Raw genomic sequence first — 27,989 nt, 5'->3', positions numbered from 1 at the left:
CTGGGCTACTTGGGATCATGTCTTACTTGTTTAAGTCTCCCATGTCATGGGAGGTACCTTGGCTTTAAAAGAGTGTGGAGAGGAGGGGGCTAAAGCAACTTGTTACCCAGCTCCGAAGGTGAAACAGGACCGGCTGCCACTTCAGCGTCTCAAAACCAGGTAAATCTAGAGCAGGTGAGATGGCATCACTATGTCTACAGGGACTGCAGTTGGTCATGGCGTGTGCATGTTTTTTCCTGTGTATCACTTGTGTGGCTATCTGCTCTCCAGACTGTCCTGGCGCTCAGCCCGAGGCCAAGAACATAACACAGCTGACGTCCTCTCTGGGGCTTGTCTTCCTGGGTTCGCTTGTGCACCACTCTCATTTGGAAGCTCACCCGGTCAGAGAGGCGCTTCCAGCCTTGGCGGCCAGTCATGTCGCAGGTCATGGGTGCCATCTACAACCTTCTCTTTGCCCTGTCCTTACAAGCACAATGCACATTCTAGTCAAACAATAACATTTCCCATTTATATATTCACACATGGACACGGTAAAACACAGAACTACATCACTCATAAACCACGTGAAGCAGAAGCGTAAGGATTTCCTAACTATAGGTACGAGAAAATGCATGCAGGGTGAGCTCCACAGAGCACAGGCCTCCGGGCCTGGATTTCCAATCTTGGTTTGTATTTTCTGGGCTATAGTGACATGTCTTTCTACTCAGCAAAACATTTTTTAAAATTTTAGATATTGCCCACTGTGTCAGATTTAAATGAAAATGCTCTCTACATATACGACAATAAAAGCAAAGCAGCTTACAACACAGTCCGTGTTTAATACATCGGAAAGTTTCCAAGGCAACGTAATTCGACTGTGCCACTGTCCCTAGTGTAACACAGAGCTCTAAGAGAGCGAGAGTGGGGATGGGGGCCCGCCAGGCAGGGCTCAGGTGCTCTTCTTTTCATCACCCAGTAAGTTCACCGTCGCTTTCTTGACTGTTGGGGGGGAAAGAAAATGGTATCAAAAGCTTTTATAATGGAAAGCCCATGCCTCCCCGGCCCAGAGACAATGTGGTGACTAAGTGGGTGACTCATGCGCAGATGAGCACACTCTGAGGCTTGTGTCAAGGCTAAGAGGGCTTCCAGGAAATGGACAGAGTGCCTCTTGAGAGCACATATCCCCAAGACTTAAGCAGAGTTCTTGTCCTCTGGTCCCAATGCTTGTGGGACACCATCACCTGTCTCCTTCAGTCACTGAAAGCAGCACGGACTGTCATGGTGACCAGAGTTAGGAAAAGAACCCACGCCAGCACCACAGACACCTAGGCTTGCTCACTGTGCCCCGGTCCCCCCAAGACAGGAAGTGAGATGGAGGGCAGGGCAGAGACTTCTGGAAGCCTGCAGGGAGACTCCACAGATGGCAGCTGCTTTTGATGGAGGCTCTCCTCACGAGAGCCATGGAGTCCCTTTGTACACAGCTTCCTGAGAGCTGCTTTCCCTTCACTCACTCAAAGCCACCAGGCAAAGTTGACAACAAGGAAGGGAACAACAGTCTTCCTTTCTCAGCCAGCTGGCCGAGGATTCCTAATGAACATGAGCTATCTAGTGAACCCCTGAGCCATCTCTCCAGCCCCACTTTCCAGTTTTCACAACCGTATTTGGGGTCTGCTTTCATGATCCAAAGCAGACTGCGCAGCTGAGGCAGATTTAATGGCCCATGACACCTGAATTATTCACTGCATGTTCCCTATATCCCAGCCTCTTTCCAGACAACTATCCATGCCTCCTCTGCTCCACCCACCCTGCCCTCGTCTCTCTTTTCTTCTACTTACTGAGAAACCTGCAATAAGGAAATCATTTTTTAAAGCTACCAGTCCCCCGCCCCGCACACACACACCAGCTTCTCCAGCACCAACCTCTATTTTCCTCCTATTCACAGTGTTCCAGCCCTGGCCATTCCCTATGCAGCACACACACGAGATGCCATCTTTGGTCTGCTTGAGGACATCATTGTGGGCAGCAGCTCGTCCCCTTTCTGACCATTACCTTATGTTCTCTACTGATCATTCCCTCTCAGTTTCAAGCATGCTTTGCTTCTCTGGCCTTAACAAAGGCCTCTCAGGGCTGGAGAGATGGCTCAGAGGTTAAGAGCACTGGCTGCTCTTCCAAACGTCCTGAGGTCAATTCCCAGCAACCACAAGATGGCTCACAGCCATCTATAATGAGATCTGGTGCCTTCTTCTGGTGTAAAGGCAGAACATTATATACATAATAACAATAAATCTTTTTTTTTTAATCAAGGGGGTTTTTACCCTCCTTTTTTTTCATAATTTATTTTATTTTATGTGTCTTAGTGGAAGGTGTTAGAGCCCTCCGACAGTTGTGAGCTGCCATGTGGGTGCTGGGAATTGAACCTGGGTCCTTTGGAAGAGCAGACAGCGCTCCTAACCGCTGAGCCATCTTCTCAGCCCCAACAATAAAACTTTAAAAAAAAAAAGTGTCTCAAGCCTCAAGACCCCGAAAGAAACTGCCCCACTCTCTCAATTGTCTCCTATCAGATGCTTGTTCCCAGTACCTACTAAGTTTTTTCAAGTTACTATTCCTTCCTCATTGCTGATGGGTTGTCTCTTGGTCTTCATCTTATCTAACCCTCATAGTAAGTAGCATAATGGACACTTCACCTGGACCACACTCTCTGGCTTTCCTGTTCTCCTCATCAGCTCCTCCCTGCCAGCACGCCTGGCTGGGCCCAGGGCACTTTCATCTCTTACAACCTCAGTGTGAACTTGCTGGCTGGGGCTCAGCATCTGTGCCAAGTGGCTATCCGCCTGCCCCATGCAATCTCTATCTGCCCAGGGCTGGATTTTCTAGTTCATGCTACCCAGGCTTCCCAACTCAATGGCAAGTCTACCCTTTCGGTTGTTCAGGCTGGAAAGCCTGGCCTTGGCTTCTTTCTCTCGCAAACTCCTACCATAATTCATAAGCAAATCCTGCTGTCTCTGCCTTAAAAAAAAAACCGTAATTTTCTCATACTTATTATTGCTACCTTATTTTCACCGCTACAAATCATAAAGCTATCATCTCTAGCCAGATCCTTCCATCTTTAGTCCATAGCCCCTGTCCCCATCTAAGGACCGAACCACCGAGGGCATTTTGTGCTCAATAGGCAAATGCTCTACCACTGGGCTAAATCCCCAACCCCTTAGCCTACTCTTAAGGCAGCGGCCACATCCCACTGCTCTTCTGCTCAAACCTCTAGCATCTCCAACAGTCTAAGCTAATTTCCTTTCCATGGCCCACAGGCAGCCCCAGATTTGGCCTGCCCACGGTCTGACCCTGTCTCCCGTCATCCTCCTCTTTCTTCTATTGCTTCTACCTCCAAGCTTTCTCACAAGAAGCTCTGAACAATCTACCCTTGAGTGGATTTTCAAGTCTGATTCAGGACAGCCTTCATGGCCACTGATCTTGATTTTCAACTTGACACACCTGAGAGGAAGGACCCTCAGTTGGAGAATCACCTCCATCAGACTAGCCTTCGGGCATGTCTCTGTTTTCTTGATTGCTAACTGAGGGGGTGGGGCACCACTGTGGGCCCAGGGTCTATAAGAAGCCTGGAGGTGGGCAGGCAGGCAGCACCCCCACTGCCTTCTGCAGCCACTCCTCCCTGGCACCTCAGTGAAGGGCTGGGACCCACCAGGAAGAAACAAACCCTTCTTCCCCAGGCTGATCTTTGGTGAAAAGGTTTTATCGCAATAACAGAAAGGCAAGCTGGAACACAACCTTCCTGGTGATAATTTCCTGATGTCTTGTTTTAAAGAATTGCACATCCACCGTTCTGCCTCCCAAATGCTGAGATGGTAGGCATGCGCCACCACACCCAGCAACAAAACACTCAGAATGGCACACTGCAGGCCAGCCTGAACCGAGTATATCGACATCTGCCTAAGCAGAGACGGCACTCTAAATAAACTCTGCCTGCAGTGGGGAAGTCACTGTTCTAGAATGATGACTGAAGGCTGTGCTGAATCCGCCCCTGAGACAGAGCAGAGAAGCCGTGGGGGCACTCGGTGACCCTGAGCCTGCTGTTGGAGCCTCGGGCACGCCGTCCCCTGCACATAGTGCACCAGGTGGTCCCCAAGCCCTACCTTCTTTGGTGATGGCATCTGCAGTCTCTTTGGCTTTGTCTTTCACGTCCTTCACCACACTGTCTACCCGGGACTCGTGCTTCAGAAAGACGGGGCGGATGATGCGCCTGTAGAGCAGTTCGGCCCCGTTAGACGGGCTGGGGGCCATGCACCACAACAGGAAGCCACACTGCAGGAACAGAGCGCTGGTGAGAAGGAGCCTTGGACACTCTGACTACACTCACGCCCTCCACCACCCGGGGCAGCTGTTGTGACTGGCATGTCCCCTGGTATGCCCAGTGATTAATGTAGGCTACTGGGACGCGTTCTCAGATGGAAAAAACACAACCAGTAATGAACCAGCCAAGCTATACAAAGGGACTGCGTTTCAAAAGAAAGAAAAGGAAAACGAGAAGAGGAGCTGGGCTCAGCCGTTCTGTTACAATACTGCCTAGCACAGCCAAAACCATGGGTTCAATCCCCAGCACCACAAAACCTAGGCACGGTGGCACCAGCCCATAATGCCACACTCTGTGTAAGTGGAGCAGTGGTTCAAGGTCATCCCCAGCCACAGAAAAAAGCTGAGACCAACCTGGGATGTGTAAGACCACGCCTAAAGTAAATAAACAGATAAGTACAACAAGTCATGATAATGGGAGACAGGAAAATACAGGGGTATAATGTCAAAACAAAACCCATTGTCTTTTGACATTTTTTTATGTGTGAGTGCAGGTACACACGTGAAGGTCGAAGGCCAGCATTCAGGAATCAGTTCTCCCCTCCACTGTGGTTCTGGGGATCAAGTTCAGGTGCCAGACTTGCAGGGCAATTACTGTCACCCACTGTCTTGTCCTCCTGAACCCCTTTTCTTAAAATAAATACCTACTAATAAAAAATAAAGAACAAAGGGCCGGGAGACAGCTTGCCTCCCAAGCAAGAGGCTCTGAGTTTGCACCCCAGCAAACTGGGGCTGCTGGGTGAATGCATTTGGGTGAGCACACCCTGTACACAGCCACTTATAGCAGGACGACAGGCCCAGCCACTCGGCAGCAGGCCAAGGGCCTCCGTAACACGCTTCTGGGCCAGCACACTTCCAAGAACAGAGAGGGATGTGTTTGTGGCTAGAACTTTTGTGGGCTACTTTGCTCTTTGGTCTTGTCCACTTTGGCCAGGCCTGAAAGGTCTGGCTGGATGAGTTGGGAAAGCAGATGGGGCTGCCCCTCCTGAAAGGGAGGAGGTGTCCTTGATGCTGCCTCGAGGACATAACCGCTTGGTGGCCCATATCTTGGCAGAACCTTGCCGTGAGCGAAGGGAAATACTGAGAAACAGGTGGCTTCTAGATTAAGGGGAAAGTAAATGTTTTTAGGACAGTCTGAGCAAGGCAGGACCTAAACATAAATAAAGTTTCCTTTTGTCTTGACCTAGAATAACCCGCCTTTGTTTGCAAGTGCTATAAAAGTTTATGCTGAATTATTAAACTTTGCCATATGCCATATCAAGAGCTGTGGTCCGTTACCTCTTTCATCCATTCTCTCACAGGAGCTTGCTGGCTGGCTCCAGCAAACTTTTACTTAGAATGTCTCATTTTCAGGAACAAATTATTCACTTCAAAAGAAGGCATCAAGGTGAAATGCAAATCACTCAGCAAATTAAAAATCAAAAGGGGTCTGTTTCATGAGTTTAATAAGCATGTCATCATGTCTGGGTCCTTTTTCTGTTCTGCAGGGTTTTAGCAAAATCTTCTTTTTCCTTTTTTTTTTTTTTACATTTATTTATGTCCACAAATGCTTTGCCTGCAAATATGTGTATGCACTGTATGTGCTACAGTGCTCACAGAGGTCAGGAGAGGGTGTTAGATCCCTCTGGAACCGGAGTTACAGATGGTTGTGAGTCACCATGCGGTGCTAGGAACTGAACCTGGGTCCTCTGCACAAGCAGCCACTGCTCTTCGCTGCTAAGCCATCTCTCCAGCCCCCCTGATGTTTTTATCAGCTAGCAGCAGGACAACAGTATCATCTCAAGCTCTCACCGTTGGTGGAACCCCCTGAAATGCCATCCACCCACAGAGACACCACCTTTGAGAAATCCAGCCAGGCTGGTTCTCTATTCTGGAAGAGTTAAGACTAACAGACAGGACAGAGTCAAGCGTCCCCAGTTCTGTCTTGAGTGTGATTACTCTAGAGTATACAGCTGACTATCCACTTTGTACTCCTGTTACCCTCTAGCTACTGTCTTGGGATGGTAAAATAATTAGTGCTCTCTACCTACATCCTCAGCATTTTCCAGTTCTCATATTAAAAATAAGGTTAATTACTGTTCAACTCTCAAGGCAATACCCAGCCATCAGCTTTCAAAACTCCCCCTCAGTTTATAGAACTATTTTTCACACAGATGTGACCACATTTTTCATCAACCTCCTGCAAGTGCCAGCAGATAATTCTCTAGAGACAACCAACCACACAAGTCCACTCTTCCTGACAGTTCAGACAAAAGGCACATGATTGCTTAGCTTGACTGTGGTGACAGCAGCACAGACACAATGAATCCATGTCCTACACACCAGACAACTCTGTGGCTCCAATGCTATCACCATCAGTTACAACTGACCGGCAGGGGACCAGCCTGCTCAGAATTTAAAGAGAACGCCAGACAATGGATTCAAAGGCTGGAGATGTAGCTAAATGATACAGTGCTTGCCTAAAATGTAACAGGCCCAGGCTTCAACCCCTAGCAACACACACACACACACACAGAGAGAGAGAAAGAGAGAGAGAGACTGATTTTACTGTATTGTTTTTTTGAGAAAGGTTTCTTTGTGTAGCCTTGGCTGTCCTAGAACTGGTTCTGTAGACCAGGCTGACCCTGTCTACAGAGATCCGCCTCCCTCTGCCTCCAGAGGGCTGGTATAGCACCACCTAGAGACTCATTTTATGTGTCCGCTTTTTGTAATACACTACAATTAGTCAGAAAGCTAAGTCTTAGATACAAAATCTCATTTATGTTCCGATGACATGAAAGTAGAAGAAAAACTATCTGGAAAACAAAATAAAAAAAATTATGCTCAAAATACAATGTGTACTTGTATAAAATGGCCTTATGTAAACTATAATTAAGGAAAAGAAGACGATATGGAGATAAAGAGATAATTCTAGATATTTGAAAGCCTTTATAACAGCCACAGAAAGGTGACAGTTTAAAATCAATTGTTTACTCCAGACAGTGGTAGCACACACCTTTAATCCCACCACTCAGGAGGCAGAGGCAGGTGGCTCTTTATGAGTTCAAGGGCAGCCAGGTCTTCAAAGAAAGTTTCAGAACAGCCAAAAAACCCTGTCTTGAACTCCCCACCCTCTCAAAAAAGATAAGCCCCCAAAGACACGCCCACAGGCAATCTGATGGTCCTTCACTTGAGACCCACCTCCCTGGTCACTCCAGACTGGGTCAAGCCTACAGTTAAAAACTAACTAGGACGTAAAAGGGTGTGTCATTTATTTCCTGACGGAGTTTATGAATCCCTTGGAGGAAAACTGGTTTGCAGACTTCGTACACTATTTCTAAAGAAAAACAACATAATCAATTACAGGCCCTGTCAGGAGCAAATCATGTAGAATTTCACAATAGGTTGTTCCCGAGCTCAAAGAAGGGAGAGAGCTGTGCAACCCTGGCGGCCAGAGCTCACTGCCGATTGCTGGAACCCAACTCCTCAAAGTGTCCTCTGACCTTCGCAAGTGCACACGCTCATGAGCATACACACAAGCACACACATAAAATAAAATTGGCAAAAATACACTTGAAAATTTTGATGGTTGAAATAAAAATCACAGCTCGTGGGATTGTTGCAGACTGGTTGCAACTATGAGCAACTGTAAGAACTGGACAGTCAGACTGAAAGGAAAGAGGGACATGTGGACAGATCTTTTAAAAGGAAGGCCAATCAAATAGAAAAGGAAACTACATCTATTATATCTCAGAACTAAAAATCAAGATAAAGGAGCCGCTGAAGAGACCTGCAGTTGAGCGCTCACCTAGACCATGCAAAGCCCTGCTTTGACTCCCAGCCCAGAAAACAAAACAAACCAAAAAACCCAAAAAGCTAAAGGAGGAGGCAGCATGCTATTAGCTAATCTTCCGCACCTATCTTCCTTAGACTGAAAGCATTAGGTACACAAACGCACTGAAATAAAAGTAACTGTAAAGGGGTCAGAAGGCATGTAGTGACGACTACCAGATGTTAAACAAACCTTCAGGTGTGCTGCATGTAAGCCAACTGTATAATCGGGCTGAACAGCATTTTCAAGTCAGAACTTTGTAAGTGGGAACGACGGGGCCATGGAAAGGCTGCAAGTACCCAGTTGGACATGGAGAGGAAAAAGCCAAGTCATCATTCAAAGTAACGTGCAAAATAGAAAAAAATTAATTGCCGAGCATTACTTAGAGACAGAAATAAATGACTCAATTGTCATAAATAAAGTGAAACTGCGCTTTTCCTGATTGTTTTTTTTAAAGACTTGTTCTTATTTTATGTGTATGAGTGTTCAGCTTATGTGTACCTGGTGCCCATGGGGTCAGAAGATGCAGCAGACTCCCTGGAACTGAAGTTACAGACAGTTGTGAGCACCCATGTGGGTGCTGGGAATTGAACCTGGCTCCTCTTCAACAGCAGCCAGTGCTCTCAACCTCTGAGACATCTCTCCAGCCCCAACAATGGGTTTCAGAGGTTTTATTCGTTTTGGGGTTTCTGTTTGGTTGGGTGTTTTGTTTGGTTTGTTTTTTCAAGACAGGGTTTCTCTGTGTAGCCTTGGCTGTCCTGGACTCACTTTGTAGGCCACACTGGCCTCAAACTCACAGAGATCTGCCTGCCTCTACCTTTCGAGTGCTGGGATTAAAGATGTGTGCCACCAAGTCTGGCTATCAATGGTTAATTTTAAGGAAAATACAGAATAGATTTTTTTTCCAAAAATCTTTCAGATTTTTGACTTGAATATTTAAACTACACATGTACTTTGTATTAAAAAGACTACTACTAAAAAAGAAAAGAGGAGAGTCCACAGTCCCTCATGGCTGGACACAGACCTTCTCTAGCTTGCACAGTGTGAGAACCAGAGGTAGTGGGTACATCACACCCACTGGCCTCTCCTGGGGAAGACGCCTGGGCAGCTGTCTGAGAACGGCTTGTCTGTTCAGTGAAAAAGAGCCGCTGTGCCCATGAAATGGACAGTTTTCTCCTCTGGTGCAAGCCAGAAGCCCACAGTGATCCACTTATAAATGAATTTCAGTTTCCTGTCCTTTTCCCCAAATATTGGCAGCTTTGACTAGTCCTGTGCCAAAAACAAGATTTGGCGGAGCTGAGCTCTGATTACCACTTCTGCCAAAGTTACCAAGATGACTCTCTCAACCAACTGGATATTTTCTTTCTCCAAATCTATTATGGGAATTATGTGTTTTTCTCCCAAAAATAATGACTCCCACTCAGCACTGCCAATGCTAAAAATGCTGATTTCTTTCCTCATCACATCACACATCACTGCATGAAGATTACCAGCAACACCTGTGTCAAATCACAGTGCTTCCTTTTCCTGCAAGTCTCAAATATGCCTTTGCCACAAGCCGCCCTGCCTTCTCAGCTGTAATCTGAGAGAGAAGCCACTGGTATCTGACATTCAAGCCCTTGCTCCTGCTATTCCTGGTACAGAGGTCCTGAGGCCGAGTCTGAGAGACAGAGGCAATGCGAAAGCTGTTCAGAAGCCGCTGTACCTTCAGCATGTAGTAGAAAGGGAACCAGGACAGGAAGAGATCAGAGAAGAACTCGGCAATGCTGAACACACCGTACACTACCCAGTACGTCAGCCACTGGGTATCATCATCTTTGTTGGGACTCTCGATGGCCTTCATCCTGAAAAGCAAAAGAAAATAGGTTGTCCGTTAGTGCGGCCCATTACTCTACACAGCCTATTCTCCAACACCAAACTCGGTCGAATCTATGGACTATGGCTCACTTTAACTGCAGCTCCCAGGAGGCAGAGGCAGGGGGATCTCTGTGAGTTCCAGACCGGCCAGGGCTACATAATGAGACCCTGTCAAAAATCAAAGAGAAAAAAAAACCCTTCATAATAGCCTGTGGGATAGGTTTTGTGGTTTTTGTTGGTGGTGGTGGGTTTTTGTTTCGTTTTTTTTAGAGAAAGAAACTACAGCTCAGAGAAGAAAAACAAAAGAGCACTGCTACGAGCAGCAGGGATGGGTTTATACCTAGGACCACCTCCAAATCATGTTGTTTCCTAATTAGAAACAACTCACCACCAGACTGGACAGCACCTAGAAAAATGTCTACTAATTAATGTGAGTACAATACACAGAGATCTTGTCCTGTGCTGGAGAAAGCCAAGGCCCACAGGTTGATCATGGAGCATAAAGAGGAGAGAAAGGTTATGTGTCTCAACAGTATAAATCCCCAGAGGACAGTCTACACTTCGCCCTACATACTTGGGGGTGGGGAGAGTCACAGTGAAAGGGTGATGTCTGAGCTGGTGTTCCAGTCTGCTGGTTCACAAACCTAGATGACCATCACACCCGCCCAGAGGAGTCGGTAAAACACAGTAACCAGTTCCTTCTTGAGACCTACTGATTCAGACTCTGGAAGGCAGCAGACAGCCACTTGGTCTCAGAAAGTTGTACAGGAGCCAGGTGTGGTGTCACACACCCGAAATACCAGCACTTGGAAGGTGAAGGCAAGAGAATCTCAAGTTCCAAGCTAGACTGTTGTCTTGAAAAGTAATGATGAATAACAGAGGGCTGGGAAGATGGCTCAGAACCCACAGAAATAGGGACCTGGGCCCAGACACCCAGAACCCACATAAAACCAAACACAGTACTGTGTGTCTAACTGTAGGTAACACACAGAAATGGGGACCTGGGCCCAGACACCCAGAACCCACATAAAGCCAAACTCAGTACTGTGCGTCTAATCTCAACATTGCTATGGCGGGTGAGAGGCAGAGACAACAATCCTCAGACACTCACTGGCCAGCTAGGACTCGGTATTAAACCAGGGACCCTGCCTCACCTGGTATTGTCCCCTGACTCCACAGGGGTGCCAGCCACCCCAACACATACATACACCCCAAACATATTAAAATAAAATAACAGTTATGCAGTTGATCCCCATGGAGAGCCAAACTTGACAACCATCACGTCAGACTTGTAGACTTTACAGCACTACCCTACTCATTTCTAAGAAAGAAAACCCCAGGAGCCAGTGTGCTTCCCACGGGCTGCAGCTGAAGGACAGCTGCGGATCCCAGCACTGAGTAGGAGCCTGAGAGAGAGAAGGGGCACAGAAGAGACACTGAGGAGAACTCAAAGCTGCAGGAGGCCCACTCCACCAGGCCTAGAATGCACACCTCAAGGATTCATTTAACACCCATCACCAAGGCTGTGAGAACTACATCTAAAGCCCTCTGCTTGCTTTACTGGGCCAGCGTCTCTGGTTCTTTTCCCATCCCCAGTGAAACTCCAGAGGCATTCTGGAGCAATCCCGGCAGCAGCTGGCAATGCCCATGGCTCTCTGCGAAGGCCTGGCTTCACCATTATTGGCAGACACTGATCCTGAGCTCTGAACTACTGAGGTAAATGTTCACAGCTCTTCTGGCCACACCGTGGTTTTTAAGCTCATTACTCTGTAGAAAACACTGCATATTCTCACCACTGACCCAGAGCCTGACCACCTATGCTCGGCACCGTGGCCTCCTTTCCCTCTGTCCTGAGCCACTTGCCTAGGAATGGCACTCCACTTCCCCAGAGCAGATGTCAAGAAAGAAGCTGGGCTGGGTGAGTGACAGACAAAGCTAAGGTGAAAGAGATGGTTGGCAGCTCTGGGGGAGCCAGCAATTCTACGAATTCATAGAGCAGAAATCGGAACCACAGAATGTTGTTTTGGAGGCATCTTAGAGATGAACTAGCTAAAAATTCTCACGTATGTATGTATATATGTACATATGTATGCATGTACTTTTTGATAGGTCTCTTTGATAGTAGTCCAGGCTGGCTTCAAGTCAGCTAGACAGCTGAGCCTAGCCTTTAGCTCTTCATCCTCCTGCTCTACCTCCCAAGTGTTGGGACACCTGGCCATGCTAATATGCATGAACGCCTGCAGACGTGTGTGTGTGTGTGTGTGTGTGTGTGTGTGTGTGTGAGAGAGAGAGAGAGAGAGAGAGAGACAGAGAGAGAGACAGACAGACAGATAGAGAGAGAGAAAAGGTCAAAGAGGCCAGAGTGGTATCAAAATGAATTCTACTTCATTAAATTAAAAGCTTATGGAAGCTCCATTTTAAAATGGGGACTGGACTACTTAAACACACTTTAAATATTCTGAAGCCTTTATAAAGGGTAACCACAAAGATGTCCCAGATACATTGCTGAGTATCAAAACAAGCAAACGAACAAAAGATGTGTCTGTGTGCTGACAGACCAAGACAGGTATCTGGAAAGAAAGACTGCAGAGTATAAAATCAGTCCTGAGCACTGGGATAACAGAATTTTACTTCTCAAGGTCTTAGTAATGAGCATATAGTAATAGCATAGTTTTATTTTTGGTGGAGGTGGGGTGGTGGTGTTCAGAGACAGGGTTTCTCTGTGTAGCTCTGGCTGTCTTGGAACTCACTCTGTAGACCAGAATGGCCCCAGACTCAGAGATGCACCTGCCTCTGCCTCCTGAGTGCTGGGATTAAAGGTGTGCACCACCACCACCTGGCTTAGCAGGGTTCTTTTTAACAATGAAGGGGGCAGAAAAAAGTTCCATTTGGAACCACTGAGCTCCAGGCTGCAACTCCTACTTCCTGTGAAGCTAGTTCTCTCTGGGGTTTTGTTAGAAACAAACACTAAAGTGAACATACTCATTTAGCTTCTCTCTTGAGGAAATAGCTAATAGATTTCCTTATAAACAGTCCTCCCTAACAATGACACATTCTGTGCCTTTAGGGATTAAAAGGCTTTTGATATATACACGTAGAGAAACAGAAAAAAGGGGTAAATACAGCCCATAGGATGAAATTACCTCATTTGCGCTTTCTCCTTAAACAAAATAAACTATCACGCACTGAGTGCTCTAAGTGCATGCCTGGCATGGCACCACTTCGCCGCCCTGCCCCACCACTCAGGCTGACCTGAGTGGGCGCTTACATTCTCCCCGGGCTTTAGCTTGCTGTCTACCAAGTGATAGGATAAATCTTACTGTGTTGTATAGACAATGTGCTCATATACACTGAATGGCACAGAATAAATATGTCCACAGTAGGTAATAGTTAAGGTATGGTAATTTTTTAAAGATGTGTTTATTTATTTATTTAATGTATATGAGTGCTCTGTTTGCATGCACACCAGAAGAGGGAATCAGATTCCACTACAGATGGTTATAAGCCACCCTGTGGTTGCTGGGAATTGAACTCAGGACCTCTGGAAGAGCAGGCATTGCTCTTAACTGCTGAGCCGTCTCTCCAGCCCCCTCGTATGGTAATTTTCATTAGCATTCATAAGGAGGTGAGCAATTTAAGAGAGAAAAGGACCAATAGTCGCTCTAAGAGCTGGTAGAAGAAATATTATTAGTTAGTAGGCTAAAAAGGAGAAGAGAAGATTGCAGGTGGATTTTAATTATACCCCAGATCTGACGTGCTACAAGAAGAGAGAGTTAGCTGAGGTCCCCAAAGTCCTGTCTGCAGATAGGGCATTTTTGGATGCTGACGAAACAGCCTCTGGGAAACCCTGGAAAGGTACAGGGGAGCGATTCTTTTTAGTGTTGGACTGGCACTAATACACAAGGGCACCAATGGGCCTCCCCGCCCACCGGAGCACCACAGCTGGTGTCGGCTCACTCCATGCTTGTCGGCCACCTGCTTGTTCACACCTCTGCAGCTGCATTTGTTGTTAAAACAAAGCCAAGAACCGAGGATATTATAGGATAGCATCAAATGCCTATGAAGAAAACCAAAGCTGAGCTGGTCCAGTCTTCTCTCCCTCCCAAACTAAATGTCATTATAGAGAGCAGAAAACATGCCCCGATCCATAGGGAATGTTGCAAATCCTCTCGGGATTTGGGTGATAAAGACCTGTCCCTCTGCATTCAGCCGTGACGTGATGCTCTCTCTAGTGGGGATGCGGACAGTGGACCAGCTCTACAGAGGGGCCAGGTGTGTATGGGAACTTCCGGTCCCCTCCTCAATTTTACTCTCAATCTACAATCCCTCTTAAAAACAGGCTACTTTCAAAAAAAGAAAACTGCTTATAAACTAGACATTTTATAATATCATTTTTAAAATTCTTATATTACCACCATGCCATTTTAGTTTGGGATTGGGGGGGTGGGTGTTGCTTCCTTTTCTGAGACAGGATTCTTCTATGTAGCCCTGGCTATCCTGGAACCTACTCTGTAGACCAGGCTGGACTAGAATTGAGAAACCGCCTGGCCTGCCTCCCACATGCTAGGACTGAAGGCCTGCCCCAACAGTGCTCCAGCAATCTATTTTTAGGATGGGGTCTCTGACCTGACCCTTGTGCTGAGCCCCCTCAATTAGGTGATCGTAGGCGTGTGCTACCACAACTGGTTTCCTTCATCTGTCTTTTCCTATCTTCACAGCAACACTGCCTCATCACAAACTCTAGCAGAGCTTCATGGCCTCTCCCTGCCCAGTGAACACTCGCTCCACAGGCAGGGCAGACCCTGTTCCTTCCTCCCTGGCAACATGCCTTCTTAATACACACACAGCAGTGGTTTGTGTAGATTAACTGGCAGAGACGCCTGGAATGGGGGAAGCCCGGTCCAGGAGATGGATCGGGGTGTCAGCCCACGGTGGTAATCCCAGTGCCCTCGTTTGATATGTGCCTGTAACTCCGAACAGTCAGGGCTGTTCGTGCAGCAGAGCTGTGAGCGGCGACAAGGGGAGGGAATATCCCGACAGCTTAAGGACAAACATTTGCTATTGCTATAAAATGGGAGAGCCTTACAACTAAAACTTGTTTCTTACTCCTCCCCTTCCAGCTTCCTGGTGCAGCATTTGCCTGGCATGTGCAAGGCTCTGCATTCAACCCCAGAGCCACAAATGCCAATCACATCAGAGGACAGACCAGAAGCGGTGAGGAGGAAGCCTGCACCCGCCTCCCATGTGCTCTCAACACAGGGTCATTTTGTTCTCAGGGAGACAATAGATTCTCAGTGTCTGCATGTCAACTGTCCAGCCTATTCTGTTCCTCCATGTTGAGCTCTTCTCTTCTCTCTGGAGAGTAACACAACAACAGCACTTGGAAGTGTAAGCAGGAGCCATGGCTGTAGTTTAGCAGTTATCACACTTGCCTTGCATACACAGGCCCTGGTTCAATCCCCACTACCACAAAAACAGAAGCTTAAGCAATTGAAAAATATAATAAATAATATATGAATTGATGCTACTCAACTTTTATCTCATTTATTGATTACAGATATGCTATTATTTACATCACGAACAAATTAAAACTAGCAAACGGAAAGAAGCTATGGGAAAGAAAGCGCATGCTCTTAGTATGTGCTATAGTTGTAATTGAAACTTTCCTCATCTACCAATTATAATTCAGTTTCCTTGGGACAGACATTACATTCTCTTACTTAAATAGAGCTATCAATTTGGCACTTCAATTTTTTTTTATTTTCTTTCTTTCTTTTACAATTTATTCATTATATGTGGCACTTCAATTTTTAAAATTACATTTATTTACTGTGTGTATATGTGCGTTTATGTGCATACACATGCCACAGCACACCTATGAAGGTCGGAGGACAATTTGCAGGAGTCGGCTTTCTCCTTCTCCCACATTGGTGCTGGGATTGAACTCTGGTCATCGGGCTTGGAGGCATACCTCTCCATGTCCCCTCAATTAAACACGCCTAACAGTACATTAGCTCTTTCAGACTAAAAGGCTCTTCTTGCCCAGTGTGTATCTCAGCATTCTCTCAGGTCGTTAAACTGAAAGATGTCAGCTTCTATCCTCAGTGGACTACGTGCGATCAAGCATGCCATACATATGGAATGTGCATCCCTGTACTCGCTGAGAGGTAAACACAACATATAGCACACAACTCCTGTGGCTTAGTGTTGTCCTTTTCCACATCCCATAAACCAAATTATACACTTGCGAGTATTCATCAACAGGCAATACTAATGGCTTAGCTTTCTTTACTTTGACATAATTTTTCTTAGACTAATACAGAAATAAATGAGGTGAGTCAAATTTCCAGTCTGTTTGGTTTTCCCTCCATTAAATGTGTGCTGGTGTAGATGGTGTGAACTGGACAGCCCTCCGCAGACTATCAGGTACAGCACAGGTGCACCTAAGTACACTTGACACTGGGCCAAGGTCTCAATGATTCTCAGTGACTTACAACAAAACTTTAAAAATAAGTGTCAGAGCCAAGGTGGTGTTACAAGCATGTAGTCCCCGGGAGGCTGGAGTGAGAAGACCCTGAACTCCAAGCCAGTCTAGACGGTGTAGTGACAACCAAAATAAAGACTAAACCCTAAAGACTAAGCTCGTAGGTGTGCATGTGGGGAGGGGCATACCTCAGCGTGGCAGGCTACGGAAAACAAGTCTCAATGGAAATATAAACTAGGTTTAAAATAATGGGCTCAAGCTCTTTTTGTTGCACCTCCTAGCTGGCTGCATCTAGATGAAAAGGAAGCTCCGTCCTGCGGAGCAAAGCGTACTTCCTATGAGAAGCCACGGCCACCGAGTAGTGCTGCTGCCGGGGGTGAAGAGGGGAACTGACATGTGGTCCAAATCAGTGATGGGAACGACACACAAGGCCTCTGGACCCTGAGTCGGAGTGTGCCTGCTGGAGTCAGGGCATTCTTGTTAATAGACCAAGGAGGACTGGAGAGACGAAGCCCAAGTCTGTTCAAGAATACATTGTGAGTGCCAATCTGAGTGTTCTCAACTTGGTTATTACAAAGACAGAGACAGGGCTGAGGTATTCTGGGATTGCCAGATATCAGTGCTTTGCTGGTTGGGGCCCCGAAGAGCTGGCAGAAGCCTCAAACTTTCAATCCCTCTAAAGAAGATGATGTCCTGCCCAACACACGTGGACATGTTGCTCTGAAGAAACAATGCACTAAGGAAAACATGAGGCAACTGCAGAACATACTTAACTTTTGCCCAAGAGTTCCAGCCTGATGCCACACATGAAACAGTGCTTGGGTCTGTCATTCCAGCCCCAGCACCAGCCCCACGGGCTGGGAGGGGAAAACACCCATTCAAGGCCACTCCCACACAGCACCCTGTCTGAAACAAGCGGAACTGCCACAAAACAAGGTGTGACGACAGAGGCTGAAGAGACAGCCCAGGGCCAAGAGCTCTTACTGCTCTTAAAGAGGAGCCGGCTTCAGTTCCCAGCACCCACACCAGATGACTCGCAACTGCTTGTAACTCACCTCTAGAGTCCTCAAGCACTTACTTGCACTCACACATATACTTTCTTATATGTACACACACACACACACACACACACACAATTTAAAAGAAAATATATTTTAAAAATACCAACAAAGCAGCAAACATGACAGAAATGCCCCCTGACCTCCACACATGTTCATTTGCTTTCTCCACACCTTCACTAAATACAACTTTTTTTTTAAGTTGGGCTCTTTGCCCAGGAGTAACACACCTGGTAATTAACATTAGACACATACTACCATACATGGTCCATGTGCCACCCATTTACAATGTACGTAAAATGGAGTAGCAGTCTATCTTCAAAGCAGACTTTACCATTAAGGTCAGTCACACCCATGATTAAGATCTTAACAAGCTAATTATAGTAACAAACTGGCAAGCGTGTCTACTAAACAACAACAAACAAGATGAAGATGCAGTGCTGGTGAAGAACCGAGGTGAGTATCCCCTCATAGCAAACATAACACATAAACACATGTAACACACAAACAAACACAGAAAACAGGACTCCAAGGTAGATCCCTGGATGCTTGAACAGACACGAGATTTCCTAACACAACAGCATTCCCCTAAGATCAGGCTTCACATAAGAAGGCATCTCAGGAGTCTGGAGAGGTGGGTCAGTGGCCAAGAGCACTGGCTGCTACTGCAGAGGACCAGGTTTGACTCCCAGCACATGCATGAGGACTCAAGACAGTTTGCAACTCCAGTTTTGGGGACCTGGCACCCTCTTCTGGTTTCTTCGGGCATCAAGCATTCTCGCACACATGTTACATACATACATGCAGGATATACATAAAATAAAAATAATTTTCAAAAAAAGGACATTTTAAGGCAGATGAACTATTTTGTTCCTATGCAAATAGGGGAAATTGTTTTCTTCTTCCTAGAAAAATAAGAGAGTAAGGGACTATGAGTGGCCACAGACTGCAACTTTATTTTATTCTTTGTCACAGGGTCTCTCTATACATCTGTGTAACCCTGACTGGCCTGCAACCACCTGGAACTAGCTCTGTAGTCCAGGCTGGCCTCCAGCTCACGGAGATCCGCCTGCCTCTGCCTCCTGAGTGCTGGAACTAAAGGCCTGTGCCACCATGCCCAGGTCTCCTGTTTTTGTTGTTGGTTTTTTTTGTTGATCTGTTTTCAGTGAAGAATATGTATTTTCACAACAAGAGCTATGACCAAGAGAGCAAGAAGGGCTAGTGACAGAATATGAGTTATACAACACAAACTTAATTTGCTATTTGTACTATGCACCACACACCAAACAAAAGCCCACACACAAATGAAATGGGCAGTATTTACTAAGCTTCTTACCTGTGTAGAAACTATCTTCTCAGTTAACTATACAGAAACAATGGAAAATATAACTTGTTCCTTTACACTTTATTTTTAAAATTCTTGTCACTTGTGGGTGGGGTGGGGTACTGTTAGTGTCACGGTGCCCATGTGAGGTCAGAAGACAAGCCTGCCCTCCCCTTCCACCATGTGGGTCCCAGTGGCTGAACTCTGGTCACCAGATTTGGGAGCAGGCACTTCTATCTTCTGAGCGTTACACCTGTCTTCCTCGTTAATATTCCTTTAAAATTTCCCTTAGAGGGTCCAATGCCGACTTAAAGACATGCATACTGTACAGAGTGAGGCCGCAGGGAAATCCTCCCAGACAACCACCGTCAATGAAACCAGGCTTCATAACTGTAGTATCCATGTCACGTGTAAATTTAACTTCACCAAGTGTGATGGTACCTGGCGTAAACCCCAGGAGAACAGGGGCGGGGATGAGGTCCAGAGCAGCCCCAGGGACTTACTGAGCCTGGTCTCGAACAGCCAGGGCTGGGATGCCTTCAACAGTAGAGCACATGGTTCAGACCCAGCTCTGTGACAGGTAAAAGCTACATGACGCAACCGAGAGAAACACACAGTAGCTCTAGTTCATGTTCACAAAACCCAGCAAACTTCTTCAGAGAGAGGTATACGGCGGAGGGGGAGGGGCTTATCTGAGAGCTAAGGGACATTCTGCTCAAAGCTGTGTTCACAGAGCTGAGGTTAACAGCAGATCTTCTTCACTCTATAAGGTCCATGCATGAGTCTACAGTGCACACAGAAGGCCACCCGGGAAGCATCTAGCTGAAATCCAGACCGGGGAGGGACCAGGCTCCTTGGGCTTGCACACCAGTTCCTACCGACTGACTGCAAGCTTGACTAGGCCACTACAGTTTCGGCTCCCAATGTGCAAAAGTGGAAACTACCATAGCATTTCCTAACAGGGTTGTTCTGAACATTAAATGAGCTATACTTGTGAAGGCCTTAGATCAAGATATATGTAATGTAGCTAAATAAAATGCTACACAAGTATCCAGCAGCCGTGTAAAATTAAATTCTTGGCGCTACATCCTCTTGCAGGGGATCAGAGTTCAATTTGCAGCACCTCAGGTGGCTCAGCACCACCTAACTCGCCAGCTTCGGGTGGTCTAACACCTCAGGCCTCTTCAGGCACCCACACCATGCTCACACCCCCCCCCCACAGACACACAGTTTAAAATAATAAAAATACGCCAGGCACGGTGGCACCTGCCTGCAACCCCAGCACTCAGGGAGGCAGGTGGATCTCTGTGAGTTTGAGGCCAGCCTGGTCTACAAAGCGAGGTCAGGACAGAGTTTAAATTGGGCTGGAGAACGTTAAGAAAACAAAATAGGGGGCTGGAGAGATGGCTCAGTGGTTAAGAGCACTGTCTGCTCTTCCAGAGGTCCCTGGTTTAATTCCCAGCAACCACCTGGTGGCTCACAACCATCTACACCCTCTACTGCCCTCTTCTGGCCTGCAGATGTACACGCACATAGAGCATCCAAAATAAATAAAATCTTAAAAAAAAAAAAACAAAAACAAAAACAAAAAACAAAATAACAAGGTCCCTGCAGTGGAAGTGATATTTCAAAACTTTTAAATACAGATGCCATCCTGATGAGCTCTAAACATGTTTACGGGCTGGAGATCAGCACTGACATGTCTAAAGGCGCAGTCACATTCCTGTGTAGAACTGAGAGCAAGCCTGGCCTCTGTATAACCTCGGGTGTGTGTGTGTGTGTGTGTGTGTGTGTGTGTGTGTGTGTGTGTGTGTGTGTGTCTCCCTGAACTATCACTTCTCCCTCCTCATCTTCTTGTTTCCCTTTGGGGGTGCAGTCTCAGGCTGGCCTCATACTTGCCATGAAGCTAAGCTTAGCCTTGAACTCCTGCTGTTTCTAAGTGCTAGGATTATAGGTGTGTGCTCCATGCCTGACCATAGAAAATCATTTCAAACCAAAAGAGGCTTTGGAGTAGCCGAGTGTACAGTGCTTTAGCAGGACCCGAAGAGCCTGTGTTCAACTCCCTACACTACAGAAAACAAAAACCAAAAGACACTTAACACTAAAGGAGCTTGGTATGTATCAGACCTCTAAGGCTGAATTCTGGCAACGCCAGGAAGGTGGCAGCCTGATTTTTCTAAGCACATATGAGATAAAAAGAGAAAGACACAGATGTCTGAAGAGTTTCAAAAGCTTCCTGAGTAGAACAGAAACCAACCCTCCCTCCTCCTCCTCATGCAGGGCAATAATACAAACAGAAAATCAAGTCATTAGGCTCTGCATCATGAGCCCACTTGTACAAAGAGGCAGGGCCATGGCACGATTCATGCCCCTGGCTCAACTAGCACCACACTGGTCACATTGTGGAGGGGTCCTTGTGGGTCTCAGGCAACAGGCTTTGTGTATGACAATAGAGCGTCCTAGTCTGTGCTGGTCTCAGGGCCTCTTAATGGAGCACAGCCATTAAAGCAGGGCTGCAGAGTCACAAGAACCCATGATTCCACCTATGAGAAATGCCAAAGCAGAGTCATTGAGACAATGTTAGCTAAGGGTTCCAGGAGCTGAGAGGGCAGAAATCTGAATAACTGTTAATGATTTCCTATGGGGGGGGAGGGGCGGGTATGACAAAAATGTTTCGAATTAAGACAGTGGAGATGTTTGCACAGGTTTGTGAACGTGCTGGCCACTGACGTGTACCATGGGGAAGAGGTGAGTCTGTCTGAATAACAGGCTCTATTGTAGTCCAGCCTTCTCTTATCAGGGAGAGTAAGGTAAACCTATCAACGGTTCTTGGTAACAAAAAAGCTAGAATTAGCTTTCAGACTGCCTATACAGGGCGGCCAAAATGCCTAGAAGCATGGAGGTTAAGGAGCTCAAAGAAAGTATGTGCATAGGGAAAAAAAGAAAAGAAAGAAAAAAGAAAGAATGGCCACTGGGAAGGCGGCCTGTGGGAAGGCAGCAGCCCCTCCTCCCATCACTATTTTGAGGCTCAGTAATTCAGAGTCCTGACTAGGGCCAAATGCACCTGAGCCTCACCCATGAATTTCTCAAGGGGGTGAGTAATGGAAAAAGGCAGGAGGCCAAAAGGCTTTTCCAAATTTCATTTCCACACCCTGCAATCTCTAGGCCTCAAACTGACCTTTAGATGTAATCTGTATGCCCCTTCCTATGATGGTACAAGGGGAGGAAATGGCAAGAACAGCAGCTGAAAGTCAAGGAAAGAAGAAAAACTCTGGCAGACTTTTTCACAAGATCACCGATCCCATCCAGAGGCCTCGGCAGCCACTCACATTTCATCTGGGAAGTCCCATCATGTGACCCTCTCTGATGCAATCAGAAAAAATACAAGCATCTGTGAGAGGTATGCCTCACTCCCTGTCAGCCTTGCCCTCTGCAGACCTCTCCCCTTTGGAACCTCCGCCAGCACTCTTCCCTGTCACAGACCAGGCTGCTGCCACCGAGAGCCATGGCCCACTCTGCTTCTTCTGCCAGTTTGGTTCCAGCTCATTCCTCAGAGCTTAAATAGCATTGCAGATAAATATGCAAAGAGCCCCTCCTGTTGCTTTTCACTGCATAGCTTCCTGACTCTCTTCTTTTGAGGGTTCACCACTCTGCCACTTTTCCCATTTCTTGCCTGCTCACTGGCAGACTGTTGATGCAGAAAGGAGTGTCCTTGCCATATCTAAAGGGCTACTCCAGCACCTGACATATGGCTGGCACTGACAGCTGTTAAGCAGATGAACCTCCGTTTTGAAGACTAAATATCTAGGGGAATGAAGAGAACAGGAAGAAAAATGTGTGCCTGAATTTCGGTCCTCCACAAGCTGGTCTGATGGAACCTAATACTCAAAGTGACAGTTCTAAGAGATGGGGACCTCTAGAAGGTGACTAGGTTATACGGGCTCTGCCTGGTGTAAGCACCTCTCCTCCCATGTGACTACACCACAGGCTGTGACATTTCTGAAACAGATAACAGTCATCAGGTCACCAAATCAGCTGGTGGCTCGTAGTCTTGGAATTCTCAGCCCTCAGAAGTCAGAACAAAAATGCCCTCGCTCATAAATCGTCTGCTGTTGTACTAGCCCAACTAGACTGAGGCTCGAAGAAACGTGGCAGTGGTGGTGGTGTGTGGATATGGTGTGAGGTCTATGCTCCTCAGTGTGTGGGTTTGTGTGTGCCACGCAGAGGCCAGAGAAGGGCTTCCAATGTCTTCCTCCATGCTCCTTCCTTGAAACAACGCCCCTTGGTGAACCAGAAGCTCGCTGTGCCAGCTGACTGACTGGCCAGTGAGCTCCTGGGACCTGCCCATCTCAACCCTGCAAGGCTGGGGGTACAGGCACACGCATACACGCCAGCTTTTTATGTGGGTGCTGGGTACTCAGGCTCGCACAGCAAGCACTCTAACCTACTGGGCCACCCCGTCCTCCTCCCCCTAACCCCTAGAAACAATGATCTGAGTGAGCACTACTCAAAATCACCCTTGTTAAGGATTTTCTTCTGAAAAACTGTACAATCACAAAAAACAGCGACTACACAATGAACAGACTTATTAACTTAACATTGGCTGCTTGAATGTTTACTAACTGGGGTCTGTATGCTTTTTACTGTGTACAAATCCCCCCCCCCTTTTTTTCCCTGAACCTCTACACAGAGCAGAGTACTGAGGAGGTCTCTAGACTGTTCTAGGGAACAGAAGGCTATTTTTCTCCCTCTTGCCCGATCTTCACACTTACAGGGCACTTGTGTAGTGTTTATTATTGCCACTCTATACCAGAGGCTCTCAACATTTTCTGATAAGCCTTTCGAAACCCCCAAGCCCAGGCCATATCCCAGACCAACTAGATCAGAACTTAAGGAGTAAAGACCCAGACAGACAGCAGTATTTTTAAGCCTCATAAATGACTCCAGAGGTTACCCAAGTCCCAAAATCCTATGCTGACTTTAAAGGCAAAAAAGCTGGACCTACAGAAAGGCAACCATACAGACACACACCAGTGGAAGCTGTGTACTCACTGAATAGTACTTTCTGAATTTTGGCTTAAATCATTAGATGTCCTTTAGTGTTTCTCTAACTCTTACTAAAATGTACTACAAATGTCACTGTGTCTCCCAGTATCAACACTGAAAAGAAAATAAAGCATATTCCCTTTTTTTGACTAAATTCTAAAACCTGGAAAATCCACCTCCCTCTTCTTAGAAATAGCCAGCTCTGTTTGAACTTCTAGCAGCAGACAGAAACAGTTAACATCTTGTAAGGAGAAAGAGTCAATAACATGCAGCTGATTATATAGACAATAAATGAATAAACAAAAATAATAAGACTGAAATTGGCAACTTAAAAATCATGAAATATGACTGAAAATAGCCCAGCCTAGGCCCACTTCTAATCAAGGAAAGACACAACCTAGTTCTGTCTCCACTTTTAGTCACACACACTTGCACATTGCCGACATGGTCCATCCCAGCAGATTTTTTCTTTGAGACAGGGTCTCCATGTAGTGTGGAACTAACTGTAGTTGGCAGACCAGAAGGCAGACCAGAATGGCCTTGATTCGCCTGCTTCTGCCTCCTAAGTGCTGGGATTGAAGTTACGTACCACGCCCAGCTTAGAAACAGACAATTTTTTAAAATGTTAAGATTTTATTGTGTGCATGTGTGTGTGTGTGTGTTAAAATATTTTGCCTGCATACATGCACGTGATGTATGCATGTGCACCGTGTCCATGCCTGGTGTCTGTGGAGGCCAGTGGAGAGCAATCGGTCCCCTGGAACTGGAGTTACGGGCAGTTATGAGATGCATCAGAGTCATCAGGGTGCTAGGAAGAGTAGCAAGTGCCCTTTATTGCTGAGCCATCTCTCTAGCCAAGAAACAGACTTAACTCTCTACAGCACACACAGAATGTATTTGTGCCAACAAAGGAGTTCCGTTTCTCATACAATTGTGTAGATGTAGGAAGGTACTATGTCATGCAATGTCTTTAAAAATCCACATTCTTGAAGAGGACTCAATGGGAAGAAGACTTGCTGCCGAACCTGATAACCCCAGTTCAATACCCAGAGCCTACATGGTGGAAGAGAAACAATTCTAAACCACACAACCTCAAAATGCTTCAGAAAGCTGTCTTCTAAAAGAATTACAAGTGTGGTGCACGTCTCTAATCCCAGCACTCAGGGAGACAAGCAGGCGGATCTCTGTGAGTTCGAGCCCAGCCTGGTCTACAAAGCCAGTCCAGGATAGCCAATGCTACACAGAGAAACCCTGTCTCGAAAAATAAAATAAGATAGAATTACAAGTAAAAGAGTCACGTAAAGGAGTCACTATGGGGTAATTTTGTTACCACATACAGTGATGTACTAGCTATTTTGAAACAAGGTTGATATTCCATTAACATTAAATATCACTAAAAATGCATCCCTCTACCTTTAGCTGCAGTGATAGCCAAACCAGTTTTCCTGGTCCTTCTTAGTGATCTGTGGTACAAAAGCCAGACGGTGCAGGTAATGCTGGCCAAGTAAAAGTCCTTCTCAACTCGAAGCCTGAGGGATCTCCAACTTCACAAGCAAGCATGTCATATCAGTGGCTAGCCTCTGTCAGGGACAACTAACTTCTAAAAACAAGTTTGCAAAACTAGCCAGGGCAACCCAGCCTGTAGCCCTAGCACTAAGGAGATAGAGACGGAGGGATCAGAAGTGTAAGGGCATCCTTGGCTACACAGCAAGTTTAAGGCCAGCCTGGGCTACTTGACACTGTCTCAAAAATGAAACAAACCAAAAACCATTTTCTCTCTTTCAGCATATGTTAAGTTCCAACCTGTCCAATGACAGTCACTTGATAATATTATCTTGTCTTGACCTCCAACTGAAATATTTCTTACCCTTTATTTTTATCACTATGGTAAAGAAGTTTCAGAAATCAAATGAATGAAACCCAGCACCTTTGTTGTAATATAAAACAAAATTAATTTGTGGAGAGGAACAATTCTGATTTGAACAGAGAAATGATAAATTATAAAATATCTTCAAAAATAAACATTAAGTTGTAAAGACTCATTAGATCCTAATCTTATGATACATTTTTAAAATGTAATTACATGAGTAATTTATATAACTGAAGAGCTATGTTATGACTTTATCACAGTGCTTCCACATTTGCTTTTGCTATTTAGCCTTGGGGCTGGAGAGATGGCTCTGGCTGCTTTTCCAGAGGGTCCAGGATTTATTCCCAGTACCCATGTAACGGCTCACAACTGTATGTAACTCCAGCACCCTCTTCTGGCCTCCTCCCGCGCACACACACATGGTGCCCAGACACAGGCATAACACCACCACACGAAAAATAAAGTTTTAGGGCTGGAGAGTTGGCTCAGCAGTTGAGAGTACTCTTCCAGAGGTCCTGAGTTCAATTCCCGACAACCACACAGTGGCTCACAACCATCTATAATGAGGTCTGGTGCCCTCTCCTCTTCATGCAGGGAGAGTACTGTATAAATAATCTTAAAAAGTAAAATAAAATTTGAAAAAATTAAAAATAGCCTTGAATTTCTGTCTTTTCCTTTATTCGTCTGTTGTGGGGAGCAGCAAGGCGAGCGGAATGGAGGCACTTAGAGTTCGGAGGCCAGCTCCTGCCGTGTGGGTGGCCCGGAACTCAACTCAGGTTGTCAGACTTGGTGGCAAACGTCAAACCATTAGGCCAGCAAGCCATCTCACTGGCCCAATAGTCAGCCTTTTAAAATTAAAAACAAATGAAGCCAGGCCGGTGACTCATGTCTGCAATCCCAGCACTAGAAAAGCTAAGGCTGAAGTGAAGTCAGTCTTTGCTACGAAACAAGTACCGGGCCAGTGAGGGTTACAAGTGTGAGGCGGGGGGGTGGGGGGGGCTCAAATCAATACATCAAGTCTTCACCTGCCCTCAGTATAATTCTGGATTAAGACGTTCTAAGTAGTAGGGTTTCACTGTGCACAAAAACATATGGTGGCAATAACCATGCGTCATTCATGGGATGGAATTCATTCACTCCGATAGCTGCCAAGGTCCGTGCTCCACAATTTGTGCTGCCTGGGTAAGGTCAGAATAATCTGATAAAAGACCTTTTGGCTAGCCAGCAGGAGATCGGCGAACACCCTAAGGCTCCCCAATGTGTGGCTTCTGGCAGTCAGTGCAACATAAACCTTAAGGCGCACCGACTTCTTTCTTGGGAACAAGTGCTAAAGGAGCCCAAAAAACGAGCCCTGGGCGGGGAGAGGGCTGCGGAGGGCGAGGCCCAGCTGCGGGAAGAGCCACTTACGAGATGTAGGCTGGGTATCCGAAACCTATCAGGTTGCAGAGGAGAGAGGCTCCATAGCCGAACACCAGATACAAGGCCACCAGTCCGACGACACCTGGAGAGCGGAAAGAAGCGGGTTGGGTGGCGCGGCAGACGGTATAAGGAGCCAGTCCCCGCCCACACCCACACTTCGAGGGTAGGCCTTTCCCGGGCGGCTTCCTCCCGCCTCGGTAAAGGCGAGGAACCAAGGCAGGGCCTGCCCTTCCACCGGGCGCCGTTTGGGCTGGGGACGCCGGGGAATCCTCCGTCCTTCCTCGCTGGGCAGGGCCTTCCCGAGCTCCAGGATCGTCGGCGCAGCCCCCGGCCTCAGCTCCCTGCGGGAGGGCCCGCCTGGAGGCACACCGGCGGTCCCCTGCCTCTCCTCCCCCCGGGCTGGCCCGCCGTGCACCGGCCGGTTTGCTCGGCTAGCCCCGGGGCTCCTCGGACGCTCGGCGGAGGCGACACGTCAGCGCCCGCGCGTCCCGCAACCCGCGGCTCCCGGGCCCCGCTCCGCGCGCCAGGGCGGCCCTCCCGCCAGTCCGCCGTCCGCGCCCCGCGCCGCTCCCGGGGACCCGCCGCCCACCGAGCGCGATGAAGCTCCGGTTCACTCCGGTCTTGGCCTCGAGCTTGGCCAGGAGGTCGGTCATGCAGTTCTTCTCGTGCAGGAACCGGTCGAACCTCTCCCTCATGGCTGCGGACATGGCTGGGGCCGTTCGCGCCGCCCGGGATGCTCCGCAGCCGGCTGGACGCGGAACCCAGCTGACCGGGGC

General features: G+C 47.1%; 1 protein-coding gene across 1 annotated transcript; it reads right to left on the bottom strand.

Annotated features, from left to right (window-relative positions):
• Positions 1–794: 794 nt before the first annotated feature.
• Reep5 (receptor accessory protein 5) lies at positions 795–27,989 on the bottom strand. Its single transcript, XM_055625595.1, has 5 exons — positions 27,803–27,989; positions 27,202–27,295; positions 9,861–9,999; positions 4,128–4,296; positions 795–978 (listed from the first exon to the last, which is right to left on the bottom strand). Exons 1-5 carry the CDS (start codon positions 27,918–27,920, stop codon positions 929–931), a joined length of 570 nt encoding a protein of 189 aa, XP_055481570.1. The 5' UTR covers positions 27,921–27,989; the 3' UTR covers positions 795–928.

The sequence above is a fragment of the Psammomys obesus genome, unplaced genomic scaffold (genome assembly GCF_907164565.1).
Source record: "Psammomys obesus unplaced genomic scaffold, mPsaObe1.curated_primary_1811, whole genome shotgun sequence".
NCBI lineage: Eukaryota > Metazoa > Chordata > Mammalia > Rodentia > Muridae > Psammomys > Psammomys obesus.
This window is presented reverse-complemented; position numbering and strand designations above follow the sequence as displayed.